General features: G+C 42.7%; 1 protein-coding gene across 2 annotated transcripts; it reads right to left on the bottom strand.

The window, feature by feature from the left end:
* Positions 1 to 954: 954 nt before the first annotated feature.
* Positions 955 to 20,796, bottom strand: slc35f4 (solute carrier family 35 member F4). Of its 2 annotated transcripts, none has more exons than XM_062397567.1 (7): positions 20,450 to 20,796; positions 5,415 to 5,715; positions 4,939 to 5,158; positions 4,734 to 4,859; positions 4,453 to 4,645; positions 2,222 to 2,311; positions 955 to 1,680 (listed from the first exon to the last, which is right to left on the bottom strand). In XM_062397567.1, exons 1-7 carry the CDS (start codon positions 20,736 to 20,738, stop codon positions 1,445 to 1,447), a joined length of 1,455 nt encoding a protein of 484 aa, XP_062253551.1. In that variant the 5' UTR covers positions 20,739 to 20,796; the 3' UTR covers positions 955 to 1,444. The 2 variants fall into 2 exon arrangements, with proteins under 2 accessions (XP_062253551.1, XP_062253552.1); XM_062397568.1 differs by lacking the exon at positions 20,450 to 20,796 and adding an exon at positions 9,932 to 10,295 and having other exon boundaries at positions 956 to 1,680.
* Positions 20,797 to 21,677: the final 881 nt, after the last annotated feature.

Here is a 21,677-nt window from a genome sequence, read left to right as displayed (position 1 = left end):
TGTTATTGTGGCTGAAGCAGCATCTTATAAGACCCCTTCGTGTTTAACGTCTCTTATCTGCATCCACACAGTTGCTGATGGGGTTAGAATTTGAACATTACACATTCCTTTGTTTCTTCTAGCTCATTTATTTTGGTATGTAAAAATGCCACTGAAGCTGTCAACTCAGCAAATGCTTCATTAAACGTCTCCCCTCACTGACTGTACTTCAGCAACCATAACGGCACTGTGGTGTGACTGTGTGTGTGTGTGTGTGTGTGTGTGTTGTCACAATGTTATGTGAAAGTCAATGCGTATCACAGTGTTATGCCCAATAGGCCAAACTGGTCCCATGAGCTTTTTCCATTGCCAGACAGATAAGCATGTTTTATTACCACAGACTGTGTGTATCTGTGCATGACCATTAATTATAGTAGAAATTATCATTCTGACCTTTTTTCAGGCTGCAGTGTGTGTGTATGTGCCATGGAAAGCTGCGCACAGCACAGAAAGACATTGAGCAAGTGAGGAGAATTCTGCAGTCATTGCTGCTATATCAATGCAATACACTTGAAATTGCTAATATTTAATAAATCCCACCCCTCGGTTCTTGGACTTCAAATGGGGTGGTGACAGCTTGGGTCATACACTGCTATATTTCTAGATAATTGACATTGCTTAAACCTATCACCAAAATATGTGTCCTGACTTTTTGTTTATTCAGCATTTTTATGTTGAAGTGATTGCAAACAAGGACTTATTTAAAATGTTATGTTATCAGCCGGAGTGACAATATTTGCATCTTTTTGGGCAACAAATAAATTAAGTGGGGGAAAAAAACATAATAAAATAGGATTATTTTTAATAATACATATTTTTAAGTGACATACAAGAAAGGATTAAAACTAGTAATATGCTGCAGTGAATGAAGGTTTTGAATCTTTTATTAAGAAAACCAAAAGATTCTAGACATTACACACAGTTTAATAACCGTTTTTTGATATAATATTCTATAGCGCTTAAAATGTATACTCTTATTGAAACAGCTCTAATTAAATATCATAAATATACGTATAAGAATGAGCCAAACTGGCCCTGTCAATATTTATATTCACAGAATACAGTCTGCAGAGCAGGTCGGGGGAGGCAAGTAAGCGCTTGGTTTGGGTGCGTGCAAAGAAAAGGACGGAGCGTGGCAAATTTTTTCAAGAAAGTGAATTACACTTTCCACCTTTTCATAAATGTTCTCATTTCTCCTCCTGCGATGAAGTGACGGAGACAGAGATGCACCTCCAGAGAGAAGTTTAAAGTTGAAGACAATACTTCCTGTCTTCCTCACGGTGGATCCATGTGGACTGAACAGCCCACCACACCTGCTGGGTTGGTGATGGAGGGGCAGGAGCACACAGGGCTTCATGACTGGTGAATAGAGGCCCCTAGCAGAGCTCATGTCGTCACGGCCGCGTCACGCCAAGGGAATGGAGACAGTGCCGTTTGCCCGACTGCGAGTGTGGACGCTGGACTCCGTGAGCTCCTCGCCATGTTCCTCCGACTTCTTGTCTGCGATGGTGGCCAGGAAACGCATCGTGACCGAATCCCACTCCTCCGGCAGCAGCAGGAGCAAGAAGCCCAGGCAGATGATGCAGGTGGCCGCCAGGCGCACCACGCTGAAGATCACCTCGTGTTTCAGAAGATCTACGGCTGCAGCGGGTGAACGAAGACAAGAGGAGGGAGCAGGGAGGGTGAGAAGATGGGAGAGAGAGACAAAAACAAATTGAGATTAATTACATCAAGTAAAAGATAAACCACAGGACACTGCGGCTGTAGGGGATGAGTGCAGCAAATGCGGCTTATAATGAGCACAAGCGATCCACTTCATCCTCTGTGTCTTTGCGGTCTGGAGCCATGGGACGAGTTGGGATAACCCACTGACCTTCATACAATCCATCATGGTTAAAGAAGACAAAAAAAAGTGTCTGCAGGCATTTAGTGTCGCCTTGGCAACCTGATCCTCCCTCAGCGAGAGAAGTGATGATTGGGTTTCCAGGATGAGAGAGCCAGACTCGCTGCGTCATCTGTTTGCTAGAGTGGCCCGAAGTGCTGACCTCTCAATACCAAACCACAGCGTCCGTAACAACCACTCACTCTCATTCTACAACCATTTTTATTTTCAATCACAATAATCAAGAAATAAGAGTAGATAAATTGGCGGTAATAATTATTCATATTTAAGAAGCCGTACCTGCATTGCCCGGCACACTGAGCAGTGTCCCTATGGAGATGAGAATGGGGTAGGTCAGTACCACACCGACGTGAACCAAGATGTTGAACACTGTCAAAGACATGAAAGAATGTGAAAACACTGACGAACCATTGAATTAGAAGTGAAACAGTTAATCATTCAGTGGATTGACAAATTTATTTGTGAATAATTTGTTTTCTTGGTTGATTTGTTTGTTTGTAAGCATGATTAACTGATAAACCTAATGGATTTTCACGAAACTTAGTGGAGGGATGGGGCACAGACCAAGGAAGAATCTGTAACATTTTGGTACAGGAATCCTTTTATGACTTTTGTTAACATTGTAACATAAGGGATTTTTACAGCATTTTTATACTATCTACGGGTAGGTATTTGTGACTTTGCATTAAACTGCATTAAATATGTTTCATAGGAGGATAGTGTATTATCAGCCACTGTACAGTAAAACATACCCCAATATGTAGCTGAGATAATGTGAATTCAGTAAGGTATGAATGTTTTTTACGTATCTCTAATAGGTTTTATTTAACATTTTATTGTGTTTAAAAGCCTGTGTGTATGGTGAAGTTTACTTTATTTGCCTTTATTTAACCAGGTCGGTCCCGTTGAGATACAATGACCTCTTTTCCAAGGGAAGCCTGGCCAAGACAGCAGCATACAAAAAAAAAAATAATAATAAAAAAAAAAAAATTCAACAGTCACTAGACACAAAAAAATCACATAACACAGACAAAAAATACATTTAAAAGAAAAAAAGATAAGGCAACAGGAGTAAAGCTCCGGATTCCCACCAAAACAAGAACAAGTGCGGTATGAAGCTGCTCCAATTTCTCTCACACGAGTCTTCAAAGTTTCAAGGTTTATGAGCTCCTTTAACTTTAGAGGTTTTTGCAGTGCATTCCAAGCAGCAGGTGCAGCGAACTTAAAACAGTGCTTACCAAATTCAGAGTGAACTTTGGGCATAATTAATAAATAAAACTCATTTGAACGTAAGCAGTAATTGCTCTGGGATTTAAAGATGTAATTACATAAGTAGTGGGGGAGCAGACCCAAGATAGCTTTATAAATAAAAATATGCCAATGTATAAGGCCGGGTGCTGCCAGAGATGGCCACTAACTCGAGCATATAAGATGCAGCGGTGAGTGATGGCTTTACAACCAGTGACAAACCTTAAGGCACCATGATATACAGTGTCTAGAGAGCGCAGACAGTTTGCTGGGGCATTCATATATAAGAGATCACTTTAATCAAGTACAGGGAGGAAAGTGGTAGCAATCAACTTTTTTCTGGTAAAAAAAGAAAAACAAGATTTGTGAAGGAAGAAGAATTTAGTTTCACTCTTAATTTTTTTACCAGATTTTCTACATGTGGTTTAAATGAAAGTCGATCATCAATTAAAATGCCGAGATACTTGTAACAGTTCACAAGTTCAATTTCATACACTTGCAATGATAAAATGCTGGGTGGAGACACAGGCACTTTCCTGCCATTGGAAAATATCAACAGTTTGGTTTTGGCGGCATTCAAGAGAAGTCTTAGTTCAATGAACTGATTTTCCACAAGGTTAAAAGCAATTTGTAAGTTGCCAAGGGCTTCGGCAAGAGTGGTGCCACAACAATATATAACTGTGTCATCAGCATAAAAATGAAATTTGGCATTTGGGACGTTACTGCCCAATGTATTTACATAAATAACAAACAGAATCGGGCCCAGAACTGAGCCCTGTGGCACACCAGTAGAGACATTTAGCAGTGTGGATGAGCTGCCTTCAAAACAAACACATTGTTTTCTATTAGACAGATAATTATTAAACCAGCCAACAGCCTGCTCAGATAAACCTATATCAAGCAGGCGTTGCTTCAGAATGGAATGATCCACTGTGTCAAAGGCCTTAGAAAGGTCAACAAAGAGAGCTGTGCACACTTTCTTTTGATCCAGCCAGTCTATTATATCATTAGTGAGTTTGAGTGAGGCTGTAGTTGTGCTGTGTTGTTTCCTAAAGCCGGATTGGTATGGGGAGAGAATGTTGTTAGTATGGAGAGAATCTTTCAACTGATCGTTTACTAGACCTTCAAGTTGCCTCAGATATGACAAATGTGGTTTGGGAAAACAGTATGTGAACATAACAAAACAATTGCTGTGCCTTGTCGATGGAAACACATGAATGGAGCCTTGACCCTCCCACTCAAAGACGTAAAGGCACTCTCACCCAGCCAAAGTCCTGCCAGTCCACACATGTATCCCCAGGGCAGTGAGGACAGTGAGCCCCAGTGCTCAACCTTGGTGAAGTAGAGGATGAGGGGCACGCAGGAGATGAAGATGAGGTTGAAGAAGCCCATGGTGGAGAGGAAGTGAGCCACCTCTCCCAGGTTGGCACTGCCCAGAAACATCTTGAACAGCACCTGGTTGGTGAGGAGAAAACAGACCCTTCATGTGAGTGTCTGTACGATTATTAAAAGAAATCAAACACCCTTCGACCTGCAGCCTGACCTTGTATAGAGCCGATGTTGAGGCTGAGCCCACAGCTAACGCCACGCCCACAAAGGAATCACCGTGGAAACCGTCCGCATAGGCCATCATGACAATACCTGTGATGGCCATAATGGCTGCCACAATCTGCAGGGGTAGAGATTATGTGAGTGATCCGTATCTGCATCAGCAACATTTTGCACTGTTTTGGTGTTTTCATACGGACCCGGACGCCCATGAAGCGATCCTTGAGGACGATCCAGGACAGGAGGAAGACGAAGGCCTTGTGGCAGCAGTAGAGCGCTGAGACGTCAGTGGCAGTCAGTTTCTTCAAGGCCAGCAGGTACAGGTAGCTGGTCAGAGTCCACAGGATCGAAAAAGGTGCTGTTCTTTTTACAAAAAGCTTGAGAGTCATCCCGTCCTCCCCAAAGAGCTTACTGCACTCCCTGAAAGAGAGAAACACCACAGGAGGATAACAGGAGTTGTGTCGTCCTTTGTCGTCTCTTTGAACAGTGTTTTGTTCAGTTTTAGCCTTAAAAAGAAAGTTATAGACTTATCTATAACTTATCTAAACAAGTTTACAAAGGACTTAACAAAGTACATGTGAGTAAAACAACATGCAACAAAATGAGATTAGACAAAAATAAGAAAGATAACATACATTATTCGGGAGATGAAGTTCTGATCTTGTAGGTAAATTACCTGAATTTCTGTATGGGCGTCTGCTTCTCTCGAGTGGTGACCATGTGTCCAGAGTAGTAGATGGGGAAGAACAGGATGTTCCAGTTGCTGCTGAACCAGGAGATGAAGAAGGGACAGGAGAACGACTGGAAGGTCAACTTTACCACCTGAGTGGTGCCCACCCAGGAGGAGGACACACACAGCACCACCAGCAGACCGCCCAGCACCTTCAGGGCCGTGTTGGTGCAGGTCTGGTTGGACTGGCTCTCTCCACTGGTCTCGCTGCCTGGTGTCTCAGCTTGGGACTCAGAGCCATCCTCTCCTGAAGAGAGACGAGAAGGTGGATTGTACCATCTGTAACTTGTTTTCTAGTGTCTCTTCAAACTCCGATGAGAATCAAAGATATTAAACTATGTGCTGGACAATTTAACATTCCTTAGATTTGATTATCTCTGTCGAGGTTATGTTTTCAAACTTGTCCGATCGTTTTTTGGTCTGTGTGTGTGATTCTCTGAGAAATCACTGATTTCTCAGAGAATAACTCATTGATCTAGATAAATATATATATATATATATTTTGGTGAGCGATTTCTGTAAGGGAGTGAACTTTGGTGCAGCTGATTGGAATTAAAGGAACTTGATGGGTCTTGGTGGAGGTATTCGCTCTACTTCTAGTTTTTTGTATTCGTTTGGTAGTTCGCGGGATTATGCAAAGCCCTCTCAACTGATTTCCATGAAATTTACCGCAGGGGTGGCGCATAACTGGAGGACAAACTCATTCATATAAGGAAAATAAGGAGACTGAGCGATCTTAGCGGAGGTATGATTGTCATGGTAGTTTCAAAATGTCACTGGAAACATATTTTGTCCAGACATGGCATATTCAGTATTTTGTTTTGATTAGTGTATGTGCCTATACTACAATGTATCCTACAGGCCTGCGACTGGGGTCTATCATCAGAAACGCATGTGAAAAGCTTGTGTCGGGTTAGCCTTGTGACCGTGCATGGCATAAATATCTTTGTCACCTCATGATGCAGCACCGTCGTGGCCAGGTGTGCACAGAAACCTGATGAGAGCAGAACTAACCACATGACTCTCTACAAGAAAGTCATGTCAACCTTGACAGCCTCTCTTTTGACTGTCGGTACATTCCTGCTGCAGAAATAAATTGTCGGTTTTTAATCTTATTTCCAGTGACGCATGGCAGATTTGGCCCAGTGCCGTAATGGACTGCGGAAGTAAATGTCTGCTGGATCTCAACTGTACTGTAGAATACGTCAAGTGGTGAGTGTGTGTGGGTTTGTGTGGTTGTGTGTGTGTGTGAGCATTTCCGGAGAGAGCGAAAGCTCAGATCCGTTCTTTACCTTGCAACAGCGTGATCAATTTTCACCATGGCAGGCATAACAGATGACATGTGCGGGGTGTTGCTGCCTGTGCTCTTTTTTGCTAACTCAGCATGTGAAGCTCTGCCATTTCCATCATTGATGTAGACACTAGAGCCCTGCGCTGCACTGGAACTTGTGATTCCTCTCTATAGGAGCAGTTTAATGTCAGGCAATGAGAAAACAAGGGGATTGTGTTCCTTTTACCTATAAACAAATTGTAACACACAAAACCTTTGATCAAGTAACAGGTTTTTGGTAAGAACACTAAACTAGTGTGAGATTCCACTTTCTACCGTTTAAATGAGTGTAGTTTCCTGTTTACTTTTTTTTTTTTTTTCATCTAGATCCGTAAATTATTCTCTGGGTATCAACAAATATGTGGCAACGTGAAAAAAAGTGATAAAAAAAAAGGCATGGGTCCACGGTGCTTGCTGCATCCTTTTACCAAGGTTTGTGGTAATATGTCCAAACGTTTTTGCGTAACAGATAAAAAAACACAACCTTGGAGGTAAAAAATCAAATGACACTGACTATACACTGCTTTTCTGTTCGGGGTCACAACTCATAATAGATGGAAACCACAAGTTTGGTCTTTAACAATGCAGCAACATTGTGTTTCATTATCACATAATGTTGTGTGTATGGGAGAGGCGGTACTCTAGTGGCAGAAACTTGGTCTATGGGCAGAGAAGGTCTCTGGTTCGTCTCTGGTTCGACTCCACGGAGAGACAACAAAAAGACGAACCTGGATTGATCTGTCCAAAAATCCAAGAGTCTCCCTACCCTGTCTAGTGCCCCTGAGCAAGGCACCTTACTCCCCCAACATCTGCTCCCCGAGCGCCGTACATGGTCGCTCACTGCTATGTGTGTCCTGCACCAGATGGGTCAAAAGCAGAGATTGAATGTCCCTACCTGCATGAGTGTGCCTTTGCATGTCTGTGCATGTGTTTGGGACTAATAAATGCATCTTAATCTTAATGTAAAATCTTTATCTGAAAATCATCCTTTCAAACATAATAGAAATATTGGAGTTAAAGAATAATGGAGTACACAACAAAATACTCATATACAATTTTCTTTAACTGTATTCAAGTAGGTGTAATTAGTTACTTTCCACCACTACATCAATACTGGATTATCCTCATCGTTGTGTTTGAGGCCATGAGACCATAAAAAAACACATATTAAACTAGCAAGGAAAACCTTTAGCATCCAGAAAGTGAGATGACACCCATGGATCATTCAGACTCATTAGCTATTCAGTTTATTCTAGTCGATCTATCACCTCAAAAATCTCTCAGATTAAACATTCACCCCAGCAGGGAGCAGGTCCACAGAACGCAGTGCAGCCAAAGTGTTCAACAGGGATACAGATTTGTTTCTGCAGGATCATCGAGGGAGTTGGTCTAATTACATTCTCTCAAAGCAAAGATTCTCAATCAACCTAATGATCCTGGTGGTTGCAAACTGGAAAGACCGGAGATCTGATTTGGCTGCAAAGGAGAAGCTGCTCTTTTTATGCAGTTTTTGTGTTGCTTCCTCCTCGTCCATCTTGCAGTCTGGTTGTGGTTCATGGCGATGACAGAACATAAAGCCTTTTAAGTGTTGGATGGAGGCTCGTCTGTTGCTGAAGTGAGAACCACTACAGGCTGATCTAGTGCCAAGATGCAATAATATTATAACTCTACTATTCCCCTGCCTCATGAAAGCAGCTCCCGTGGCCAAAATGATATTCTCATAGCACACCGTGTTACTGCTGAGTAACAGTGCTGCTAAAAGGAAAGGAGCGAGCAGGGATGTTTCCTTTAAACCTAGTATGATACATTTTGAGTTTGTTTGTTCAAATTGAAATCCCAAAAGTGTATGTGATAAAAATATGGTCATGTAACAGTACTAATTAAATTCTAAAAATATAGACTCGCTAGACATACACGGCTAAATATGACCAGAACATTTACTTAAAGCATTTAACTATAATTGGAATTGACACAAGCTAAAACACACGATCCACAGGCAAAGCATTTTAACCAGCTGTGCATCATCCTATACTACTACTCTATGCATCCTATACTACTACTATATGCAAATACATTCGTTTTGGAAATATTTGTATTCATAGTTGGCCAAAAGTATATTTCAAGGCTTTAAAGGGGCCATTTCATCACAGAAACAACAGCGTATATATCATTCACTACTGGCGTCCATTAACAACACGTATCTTCTCCGTGTGACGCAGTACACCGCTCGAACCTTTTCAATCTATCCTCCGTTTTATCATCACCACTGACGCTGCACGCCGGTGACACTGATGTTTGGAGCCCTGCTGCATTCGATTTGAAGCTCGCCGTCACGTCTGCAGCGCCATAGGTGGGCTTGTGCTACAGGGTCAAACCGTCTTTAACCAAAATTATGATGATGCTGATGAAAAAGTGATCAGCGGCATCGTTCCCTAATAAGGGGTGTGTGTGTGTGTGTGTGTGTGTGTGTGTGTGTGTGTGTGTGTGTTTGTGGCTGGGTGTGTGGGTGGGTGGAGTGGTAGGTGACGTTCTAGGCTTTGAGTGATGAGGATGCTGAGTTGAAATGCTACATGAAGGAAGAGCAGGTGAACAGATGTGGGAGCAACAGCATGCTGTTGGTACTTTTCTTAGTTTTGCAGTGCCAGGTTACACAGGGCAGCCAAAAACAACACATTCTACTACACTTCCTGTCATCACTTTGAGCTTCTGTACTCTGCCAGCTGGAAACTGCAGTGATACAAATGTATTTTTTAAGCCATCCAGAGAACTGTCAAGAAAACATCTAACTGCTTTGTGTTTATTTTTCTGTAATTTAAATTCCTGCAATGACACGCGAAAGAAATACACCTCAGATTTAACAGTAGTATTTCATCTTAATATCTTGTTCACTCATTGACAATTCCCTGCACGTGCCTGATTGGAAACCATGACGTCACTAAGTAAGTGCTGGTCATTAAAATAAAGTACTCAGTAGCTGGAAGCAGCCTATTTGATCTGGTGCTGCCAACGACTCAGTTCATGCCAATGCACACACACACACACACACACACACACACACACACACACACACACACACACACACACACACACACACACACACGCTGTCTCGGGCCGCTCTGGTCTGTCAGTTTACCTTCAGAGATGGGGCCAGTCAGGACCTGAGTGCTGTACGAGCTGAGAGGAGCCACTCGGGCTGAGTGCTTCTTCATCCTCCACTGGGGGCACAACACACTGTCCTTCCCTAGGCCGTGTGCGTGCCTGTGGTGTGTGTGTTTGTGTGTATGTGTGTGTGTGTGTGTGTGTGTTTGTGTGTGTGTGTGTGTGTGTGTGTGTGTGTGTGTGTGGTCAGCAGCTCCTCCTGTTAGCACCGTGCATCCTCAGACTCCTGATTCCTCCACTCCGTCTCCGCGCTCCCTCAACTTCCTCACAGATCCCTGACAACTCTTCTGTCTTCTTCTTCCAGCGCTCCAGTCCTGACTCTCCGTTCCTCTCCAGCCCAGTGCTCTCACTGGTAGGCCTCCTGCTGCTCTCTCTCTCTCTCTCTCTCTCTCTCTCTCTCTCTCTCTCTCTCTCTCTCTCTCTCTCTCTCTCTCTCTCTCTCTCTGCTTCTCTCAGTGTCTCTCTGTCTGTCTGGATGGGGACACAGCTCGGTGGAGACAGCTCAGCTCAGTGGAGACTCTACTGTTTCACTGTCATGCCGTTACTGTCTCCAAGGGAGACTGAGCTTCAAGTATGTGTGGCATCGAGCAATCACTCCCCTCATCTCTCTCTCTGTCCTCCTCCTCCTCCTCTTTTCTGTCTGTCTGACTATGCTGCTCCCCTCCTCTTCGTTTGCTCCACAAATCAGCAGCTTTGTTTGGAAGGTAACCAAGCAGCCCGACCTAATTATGCTGAGTTAGCTGCTGCCCCCTCCTTTGCTCCATCCTCCTTCCATCCCCTTCCTACCTGACCAGGCTCTCCTCTTCACTCTTCCCTCCTCAACTCTCTCTCAACACTCTTGTCCTCCGTCTTCTTACTTCTCTCTCTGTATCTCCTCAGCTCTTCCCTGCTCCTTAAGAGTTGGATTATTAGTAGAGCTCTCTCCTGTCGCCTTCAGAACTGCAGATGAGCTCTTAAAGAAGAATAAAACTATCCTGCCCACACAACACAAAGTCATGGCAATCCCATAGATGCTCGTTATGTCACACACTGAGGTAATTTCAAGAGGCATATGAAGCCCTCTACCCATATAAAACTCGCACCACTACAGCATGCCAACACCCCCATTACCACCTCCTGATGACACCATGTTCCACAATGTGCATGTAGGAGACTGTGATCCAAATCTCACATTTTACAGACATTTTAAGATGCTAAACCAGAGTTTTAAACTTAAAAGCTACATTTTCAACTTTCTATGAAGAACCAGTCTCATGCATCTGAACCAGCCCCAGTTGTCTGCTACTGGACCAATTCACCTTTCCTGAAAAGTACCAAAAAACAAGCAATCTGTCGGAAGGAGTCGGAAAGCATTGTAGGCCATTGTGAAAGTTTGGATGAGGGCATTAGTGCTGAAACTTTTTTATGGGGTGAGGTTCATTCTACTCTACTCAACGATTGTTTATCCAATGCAGATATTATGAAGACTGTTTAGATCAAGTTTAAAGTAGCAGTTCAACCTATAGCAGAACCTCATCACTAACATTAATGTCTAATATAATCATCCAAACATCTCCTTTGAGAGTCGTGGGTCGTGGGAGGAGCTGGAGACAATCTGACATTTGGAAAATAGACAGGGTTCACTCTAGAGTTTCCAATCAACCTAAACCCTATCAATAACCTGACACTTTGAAATGTAATGTTGTAGTAAATTGTTATAGGGTCGGATTTGACAGAAAAGGACCTACATTTCAAAGAGTCAGAGCAGCAACTAGGACTAACCCCACCTAAGAACTAGAAGGCCTCTCAGAGAGCACAGTCCCCTCCAAGTCTGACGTAATATGGCACCGTTTTACATTAGGTGGAAAAAAAATGGATCCACTCTAAAATGAACCCCAACCCCCTCAAATTTCTGAATTTTTTGTGTTACCCTGCTTACGATCAAACAAACCCCAATGAAAACCTAACCACCTTAGCATATGTAGATATACAGGGCAACAAATTAAGGATAACAAATAACAGCATACACTGATCTCACAATGGTTGAGGGAGCTGAGCTGCATTGACATGATCATATCAGGCTTAAGATTATAGTGACTGAGCTGCTCACCTACACTAGTATTTAGACTAAATGTAACTTAGCTGTGAACGAATCAGTGGCTGTGGATCATGAATGACACAGATGATGCCCATCAGCCTGTGCTGACTCTGCCTGAACCACATTTATGCTTCATTACTGGACTTTCTGTAAGCACGTCTGACTCATTCTTCCTCACTTATATTGACGTAAAATCTGCTGTGCCGGACATTTACTGTTAGTGGGACGTTTTCACATTAAATATTAACGTTATCATGCTGCTACCTTCTTAACATTTATACTTGTTTTATCCCTTTTGCACAGTCAAGGGAAATCCTCCCATCAGCGGCTGATATGGAGCCGAGATGAGGAGTGTCAGTGTGGGTCATGTGAGTCAACCTGGGGTCTGCGGTCAGGAGTTTCCATATCAAGGAAAGCCCTCAGACCATTTTATCTCCGGCTGTGGTTTTTCTATCTGAAGATATAATGGACCTGATTATCATGTGGGCCTTTACATCAATGGCATATCAGTATCTAGTGTATGTGGTCAGACACAGGAGGCCTGGCAGTCTGTAATAGAATCTTAATATAACCTATGCTGTGCAGTGTTCACCCTCGGTAAAAATCGATACCTGCCGAGCCAGGAGCAGCAGAGCTATGACCTGAGAAAAAGAGAGCACCCGACAGTATACATGCAATGCAGTGAGAGCAGTGTCCCGAACGAAACGAGTGCTATTATGCAGTCACGTTTGGTCCAGGATCTCTGTCATTATATCAGTATCACCGTGGGTACCTCCACTCTCGGCTGCCTCTATCCTCCCGGGCCCATCAGCCAAAGATCTGGCTCCTCCACAGAGAGGAGAGCAGATCAGAGTATGGTCCTGTGCATTCTTCGGGCTGAGAGCAGGAGCAGAGAACAGCACAGTTACTGTTGGGCCGTTACAGTGGAAATGATGCAGGGCCACATTTTGGAAACACTATGGTGACTTTATTTGTTTTTTTCTAGCAGTGGCTTTTGAGCACAAATGCAAAATGCACTGTATCGTGAGGTAGAGCCGTGTTTAAAACGTTTATGCGCGGAGCGTGGCTGATAGTAATGTTTGGTCAGGGGTAAGCAGGGGATGAGCTGGGGGTATACGGATCCCCTGATACAAGGAGGGTTAAACTTAAAAATAGCTCTGCTGATGAGTGGAGCCAACAGCTAGACAGACAGACAAACCATCTAGTCAGCAGAGCCCAGGATGTTAATCACCATCAGATTAAGAGAACTACCTGGAGCAGGGAGGCTTCAGTTCAATGTCAAATATTATACCAAGCGTTTTCAGGACATGTTGTTTTTTAGGTATCTTACTTTAAGCTCAACAAAGCAAAAGATCGATGCTATAGCACACATCTACATCACATCCAGTGCTGCAGCTTACAACACAATTCAAGAGAACAACAACAAGCCACAGCTCCAAAATAACCATATTAAGGTTAGTATAACTTATCTAGGTGTACCAAATAAACTGGGAAATGAGTGTTTGTAACACAGTGGTTACTGCTGCATCCACAGATCAAAACAGAAAACGATACAGCATCCCCTCTCTGTACCTCCATAGCAACAGTGAGTGTCCTGTGCACACTGATGCACCCAACTCATTCAGGCTCTTTTGTCATTTAGATGAACAGACACTCATCAGTTTGTGGTGCGAGGCTCTTTGTTCCCAGCCCCTCTCCGTTAGTCACCACATCTCGACCAAGACCAGCACCAGAGACTACAGAGGAGGAGGAGGAGGATGCGGTTTTCGATAGAAACGTGGACAAGAAAACCTCTGAGTGAAAAAGTCTGGTTGTTAGATGTTTCAAGATGTGAATCATCGACTAAAAGTAGTCGTGAACACTAGAAGATGAGGACACCTAGTGGTAGATATGATGAATTGCAGTACAGGTGCACTAGACATGAGGCTGTTCCTTGATAAGACTTTACCAATTCAACCTGTTCTTCCATACATCCATTGTCTTTACTGCTTAGCTTTTGAGGGTCGCGAGGGAAGCAGGAGCCAATTTCAAGACACAAACAACCATTCATTCTCACTTTAGACATCAGTTAGAGTCTCCAAACAACCTGACCCCAATCTATATGTCTGCAGACAGTTGAAGGAAGCTGGAGAAGCTGGAGCTGAAAAAGTGTTGTAATTCTCAACAGCAACATGTCCTTTAGAAACAATGTAAGATTATTCACAGACATGAAAACTAATCAGAGTGATTTAAATTTGTCTCCACGTGGTTTTATAGAATAATGTGCTACTGGCTGTAGTTTAACATGTGAACAGTTGCGTATTTTCTATGTAAGAGTCTGCAGAGCAGTGATCAGCAGATGGAGCCATGGTAACAAGGTCCTGTGGATACACGCGACGGACCAATCAAGATCGCTGTCATTTTATAACATCGAATAACTCTCTAAAGACAGGCTTACCAGAAAAATCTACATTGTACATACAGTACATCTGTGTGATATAAAATGTCAGAAATTATCTTTGAGAAAACTTTACTGGATGTGAGCTTTGAATGTTTAGTGAGGTCCATGTCCCATTCACTAACAAGGACGAGGCAGGATTTAAGGCCTATACTGTATCCAACCACAAGGTGGCAATCAAGATGTTTTGGCTTCAATTTTTGGGACCAGTCACGTTCTCAATCTTTATATGCAGTCTATGGTTTGCCAAAAAAACTAATTAGCACACTGCTGGACTATTTCCTGGAGCTGCCTGATTCAGTTTATGGCAGTTTGATTAAAAACAACGTTGTACATGACATCCAAATTAGAAAATTAGATTTTCATACAGCAACATATGAACATGCAGTGACACAACTCTCTGAGAGGACACTTAACTGAAGAGGTTTAACAGTTTTGTGTCTTTACAACCAATCACATTACTCAAATACCAATCAGCATCCAGCGAATTGTTGCTGAGTTTTTCAAATGACAGTTTTGAGTTAATGCTTTGAGCAACACTAATTGAATTCCTGTCAGCCCATATTGATCAGCTGTGACAGCAGAAATCTCAGGGGCGCAGGTCTCCAAGCACTGGCCAATATGCTTTTTAACGGGTTTAGCTGAAATGAAATGTGCCCCTGGATATATATAGCAGATATTAAGCATTGCTTTGAATAACAAGGTCAAGTGCTAGCTTCACTTTGCATGCACTGTCTTGCAGTATGCAGTACATGATGCAATAGGTCCAGAACACACACAACCTGCTACTTTCTTACAGCCTCTGTGTGTGAACCACTGCAGACGCATGTTAAAGAAAAAATTGTGTAAGCCATGAGTCTTGATGATTGACACATGTAGGGTAGTATTTAGAAAAAGAAAGACGTTTCCTATCCAGTGTGAAGGTCACTTTGTTGTTGTTGTAGGATTATAGGACCACTAGAGGGCAGTGTGATACTGCTGACAAGACCAATGTTGGCGTGCTCAGCCTGATGGAAAGACCAGTAACACAAATTGTGCCTCAGAAAAGTTCCTCACACGAAAAATCATCTCAACCTTGAAGCAAACTGCTGGAGCCAGCCAAAAAAACGTGCAGCACTACAACACATTCAGAGCTATGTGCATGAGCACAGGTCAGCACTTCTGCAGCTCCTGGGCCAAAACATCTGCACCCATTACTTGCCGGGTGTTTCTGCTCGTTCCCCCAGGAGAATGTGCGGCTAATAGCACTACAGCAGTCGTTCAGGCAAAGCTCATATCCCATTCGACGCTGGGCTGGTTATAAATAGCACAGAGAGAGCGGGCATGGGAACGCCACAGTCCAAAAATGTGCGTGTGTATACAGAACGTCTGAGGCCACGCTTCAGGAGGAAAGTCAAAATTCACCTGCTGTTAACAATGGCTATGGATGGTTTCGGGAGTGCAAAGTGAATTGCCAATCAGTAAAACCAACATCATTTGTGCATCTTGTTTTCTTTCAACTAAAGTGCATTCAAACTCAGCATTATTGTAAATGGTTGCCTTTCCTTCATAATTTCCCTGAGTGCCTGGCTGTGCCACTGTCTCGCTGTCATGTCAGCACTGAACACAGGTACATGGCTGAGCGTGAGTGCCACAACCAGTAACTGTCACTTCTCCTGTGCTGCACCTAGTTACTTCAGCAGGGAGCGGGCCAGCCTCACAGACAGCTATTATCTATTCAAAATAATACACAGCAAATTTTGGTAATGGCTTCCCGGGAGGTGCTGAGGAAGCATTCACTACGCACGTATTATTATTATCTGCTCCAGCGGAGCCGCAGATGCTTTTCCAAAATGGTGTTTATGGCCGTGGTACTTGCACAAAGATTTTTACGGTTTGAATCTATTTGGCTACTTTTGTTTTATTCTATTTCACTATGTTATTATAAGACCTCTTCACCCAGGAGGACAGAATAAGATAAGAATTCACCACACATTTGTGTTATACTAGAGAGTCGTCTTTTCTCTGTGGCATATATATAGGACCCAAGGTTGAGTTATGAAGCGTCTTGTGGAAAAAACAAAGTGATTTTCAAATTTTGAGATATTCGTCCAATACAGAAATTCTAAATATAATCTATAGGTTTGGAGCCACCTTGGCTTTTTGGGCTAATAATGCACCTTATTGTGAGGACAGTACAGATTCTGTGCTGGCAGTAGAGCTGTTAATATGTTAACTTCTTAAAAAGTAGAATGTTTTTTCTTATCTTCATCCGTCTCCAACTTCATTCCTTCATCCTGTACGATTTCCCCTTACAGCTGCTATCAATTCAGCAGGAAATATTGCACCCTGCCTTGTCTTGTTTTAGAGGCTTAGTGTTCTTATTATTCCATTATATCATAACTGTACAGTATGGATTACATCTCAGACCCTGTCCCCAAATGTAGTCCACAGTCCCCCTCGGAGGCATCTTCTCATTCACCGCAGATGGCGAGTGGCAATAATAACAAACTGGCAACAGGATCTTACTAAATATATCATTACCCCATAGGCTTGGCAGGATGAGCCCACTGTTCTATTTACGGGCTCCTTTGTCTTCGTCACACTTTATGGAAAAGAATCCTTCCCACCCTGAGGGACATGTGATTCTCAGCTCAAAGTTTACTATCGCGTAAAACAAAAATGTGAAACTGTGACTTTTCACATTCATCTTTCTGAGAATAAGACAAATAACACATTGGAGAGGATGGTGAGCTTGTAGATGAGCAGTTTAGTCGGACTCCTTCAGGCTGACATGACTGGTAATAGCATGTTTAATAGCTGGAATATCCACTGATAACTGTGTCAGGCGGAGAAATCAGGGGACGGGTAGATGGAGGAACACAGGGCTACAGATGGCATATTTTATCAGGGAAATGGGAAGTGTCTCTCGAATCAAATAACCACTCCGCTCGCCGATGGCTTTATAGGCTTAGTATAGAAGCTATTACAATCCACACCTGCTCCTTATACTGAGAATCCCATCATAGACGACACAACATCTTTCATTTTCCTCTCCTAGAGTACACAGCAGCCAGGGAACAGATATAGGCATGGTTGCTGAGAGCTTGGGCTGTAGCTGACAGTTCTTTAAATTTTCTCTTTTATTCAGTCTATGATTTTCTACATTAATCAATCGTATAACCTCCCGAATTTTAGATTTGTATTTTGAGAATATTCCGTTTACCGTGATATAAAAGACAAAAAAGCAGCAAATCTTCACGTTTGAGAATCCAAAATAAATCAAAATGATAACTTAAAAATATTTTAAGCACTTTATTAGTTGAATTAGTTTTACAGCTCTATTGAGAATGATATTATCTTATCTGCCTTAACGGGCTAAATGTTCATATTTACAAACTTGCTGAACACACTCAAAAATACTGTGAAACAGCTTTCTGTAATAATGCCCGAAAGATTTGGAATATATTAGAAATGTGCTTAAAACATTTTATGATCCAGCTTTGAATTTCTTCAACCATTTCCCTTTATTGTAATCTTAACCTAGCTATAACACTTCATTTCCATTTATTTTATTCTTTTAACACCTATATACTGTTCTAATATGTTCTTTTAGTTGCATTATATGCAAAAGTGAATGAAAAGTGCTATATAAATAAAGTTTATTAATATTTACTATCACACAAGCATCAGTAAAATAAGAACTTCATTAATGGACAGAAATGAGCTCTGTCTTACTTCGTTGTTGTATTCTCAACATCTGTCACAGAATTAGTAAAAACAAGCCTGATTATAGAACTTAATTATCCTAATTTTGACTCTCAGCCAAAAATCTTGTCTAGGTCACATTTAATTGCCTTTGATTCAAAGGTCCTTGAACTGCTAAAAAATGCCAAATCTGTTTTCCATTTTAATTCCTGGGCGCCCCCTGTTAATCAAAGTGTTTCCCAAATGAAAGTGTCTGATTGCATTCATGGTTAATCTGCTGCAACTGTCACCCCTGCAAATGAGGCTGTTAATGAGAGACAGACTCATTTCCTCTCTACTCAGCCTCCATCTGAAAATCCACTGAGGTGCTCTCAGTTAAAAAAACAGAACCCAAACGCCTCAACTGGTGATTTGTGATTGGATTTGGATACTCAAGTTTCCTTTGAGAGTATTGGTGCATAATGTCAGGTGGTGCCAAGGTCGAAGATTTTAGGAGGAACGTCACAATCAAAACAACTTTATTTGTCCCCGGAGGGAAATTCAAACAAGTCACGACATCAAGAGAGCAAGTCGCTCCTCTACGTGTGTTTCTAAGTGATGCATTTTATAGTTACTCTTTTATGTAACTGCCAGAGGGAGATGTTGGGGAGCTTGTATTTGTGGTGAAGTGTATCAGCATATGAGAAACAGGGGGATTTATTCAAGAAAAGTGCTGGTTCATCCCCACGTTTAATGATGAAGATATATTTTGTACAGGCTGAATATAAAACAGATAAGTAAAGTCCCTAATACAAAGCCTTGATGCTAGAGAGATATAAATTCCTTGCTATCTGCACCTAACTGTATTACCATAAAGCATTTGTTGAAGAAGAAAAAGAGCAGAGAGCATTGCAATCGTTGTTCTTTCCCTTTGTGTTATAATTCTTCTGGCAGCGGCCACACCGAGAAAGGACTGGAGGGCAAGATTTTAAAGATCATCTCCCGAAAAAAAAAAAAAAAAAAAGCGTGATCAGCTCTCTCCTCCAGTCCCAGCCATTGTCTTTGTGTCAGCAAAACTAAGAGTATTGCTCCACCAATCAAGATCACGTTGACAAAATGAAAATGACAGAGAAGCTGAACGGTATTGAGGAGTGGCCGTATCTCATACACGTCAGGGAAACAGCTGGCAGTGTTCACATTCATCAGGAGAGGAGTTGCTGTATTTGTCATCAGGGAAATTGATTGTTTAATAAAAACATTTGGAATTCAAGATGAGGCTGCCACACAAGTGATTGTTTTCACAGATTCACCAACGTGGCGGTTTTTGATCTGGACAACATTGGGCCACAGACTAAAAGATTAAGTCTTAAATTTTGAATTAAAATTTGACATGTCTGCATAATTTGTGTGCCACACTTTGCAGTGTGTTTGTGTGGGTGTGGGTGTGTGTGTGTGTGTGTGTAAAACAGGACCAGTTGGCCTCATGGGGACCAAATACTGGTCCTAACTGGGCAAAACTAATACTAAATAATTTCTGACGTCCTGGTTAAGGTTAATGGTAATATGTGGATTGTCATTATGTCAAAGTGTAATTGGTGTGTGTGTGTGTGTGTGTGTGTGTGTGTTACTTATGTCATGGAGATATTTATCTGTTAAAACAGTCACATTATTGGGACGTGAAGTGATGTTTTAAGGTTCAGTTAAAGTTTAGGTTAAGGTTTAGGTCAAGGTTGGGTTATGGTTAGATTGAGGAAAGTAGTAACTATGGTTAAGGTCAGAGTAAGTCTCCATGAAATCGATGCAAGTCTATGTAATGTCCACTGAAATCTCGCAGACACAGTATGTGAGTGTGTGTGTGTGTGTGTCTCAGATGGATGGACCTGTGCAGCATCACTCAGCCTCCAGCTCATAGCGGCAGTGATCGACATCATGCTGCTCCATAACAGCCTTAATTACAGGCCGGTTAGCTGAGTTTGTAAGAGCGGTGGATTTTGCAACAGCCTAATTAAAATGACAACTCATTTGGAAGGGAGGAAGATGCGTGCATTGTGCAGACACCCACGCACACACACACAAACACACACACACACATACACACACACACTGTCACTGCATTAACACCATTTGTTTTCTTTATTATCATTAAGTCCCCTGATAGCACGCATGCACGCACACACACACGCACACACACGCGCACACACATACACACACTTTTAACATCTCATTAAACTGTATTATCTTTAATCCTCACACCTTGACACTGACACGGGAACATCCATCACTCTCATATCTTGTCATTCTCTCTCACTCACTTCTGTGACTGGAGTACCCCGGGTTGTAGCCGTAGTAGCCGGTGATCCTCAGGATGCGGTCCTCTATGTCGGGCACCCCGTTCGCCGTCACTTTGGGGCTGCCGTCCGTCTGAGTCGCCTTGCCCGGCAGGTGCGTGCTCGTCAGGGGATCCAGCCGGATGCAGGGCGGCTCTCCGCCGTCCTCTCCTCCGGTGCTCTCGCTGCTTATCATCGTGGGTCCGAGCGGGCAGAGATCAGCGGGGAGCCGGAGGACGGACGCGCCCCGGTCACCATGTGTTCCGGGCTGCATCAACACTTAGTAAAGCTGCGGGAGGAGGACATCCAGAGACACGGTCACATTCCCTCAGTGAAGCTCGCGGACAGACAGCAAGGTTATCAAAGTCCTGGAGCATTGGCACGCATGAGACACTAGGGGGCGTGTCACTACTGTCACATGCTGTCTACCTGTGGTGGGGAGCAGCAGAAATGAATCACATGTTACCTGCATAAAAATAAGTGCGTAGAAACATGGGGTCTGTCATCGCGTGTGGCGTCTCTAGAACATGTGGTATCACGACCTAGATCTTGGTGAAAGGGATCTGTTGGCAGAAATTGAATGTTAAATGATCCCAGTGACCTTTTTCACTATAGTGGGTTTCATCAAGTTTTACAAATTGTTGTTTTGTTTACCCTTGAATGAGCCCTTTGTATTTCACTAATTTATATTTATATTTGGAGCGGGACTTCTTTACGGAGGCCGGCATGTTTTTACCAGTAGCGCAGACCGGACAAACTAAACACCTTTTGCGTTTTTACGACAACTGAAGGCTACCACAGGTTCTCTGTCATGTTTGGAAGAAAAGTTGACGTATCTACTTTCAGCCTCAAGACACTGCTTTACTCTCTGATATCTGCCACATTTACATGTCCAATATCCATGTACAATTCCTGATTCAGTAAGGTGCACATTTAAGTCATTCCTTCTTTACTCTTAGCTCTACAGCTTTGAACAGAGCCACACATCATTGAAGGAATTTTGAAAATTGTCATATTTATTGTTCGCCTTGCTAATAAGTCACTCTCTTGTTTTAGGGGCACTTCAGGGGTCCATCAGATTCCAGGGCCCCCATGGATCCGCCCTTGTCTTGACCTTCAGTGATTTTTCCACAATGGATGTTCACAATAACAATAAATGTGTATATGTGCGTTTGAGAGGGTCAGATGAGCCCCAGGTGTCTCAGGCCCTGGT

The sequence above is a fragment of the Platichthys flesus genome, chromosome 10 (genome assembly GCF_949316205.1).
Source record: "Platichthys flesus chromosome 10, fPlaFle2.1, whole genome shotgun sequence".
NCBI lineage: Eukaryota > Metazoa > Chordata > Actinopteri > Pleuronectiformes > Pleuronectidae > Platichthys > Platichthys flesus.
Note: the sequence above shows the minus strand (reverse complement) of the source record. Positions and strands in the feature narration are given on the sequence as shown.

What these genes read in the sequence shown, in the direction of transcription:
- slc35f4 (XM_062397567.1), bottom strand. Translation starts at nt 20,738, where the DNA reads ATGCAGCCCGGAACACATGGTGACCGGGGCGCGTCCGTCCTCCGGCTC. An exon ending in GGGGTACTCCAGTCACAGAA is followed by an intron (nt 5,716 to 20,449) that starts GTGAGTGAGAGA and finishes GTCTCTCTTCAG; the next exon opens with GAGAGGATGGCTCTGAGTCC. An exon ending in CAACATCGGCTCTATACAAG is followed by an intron (nt 4,646 to 4,733) that starts GTCAGGCTGCAG and finishes CTCACCAACCAG; the next exon opens with GTGCTGTTCAAGATGTTTCT.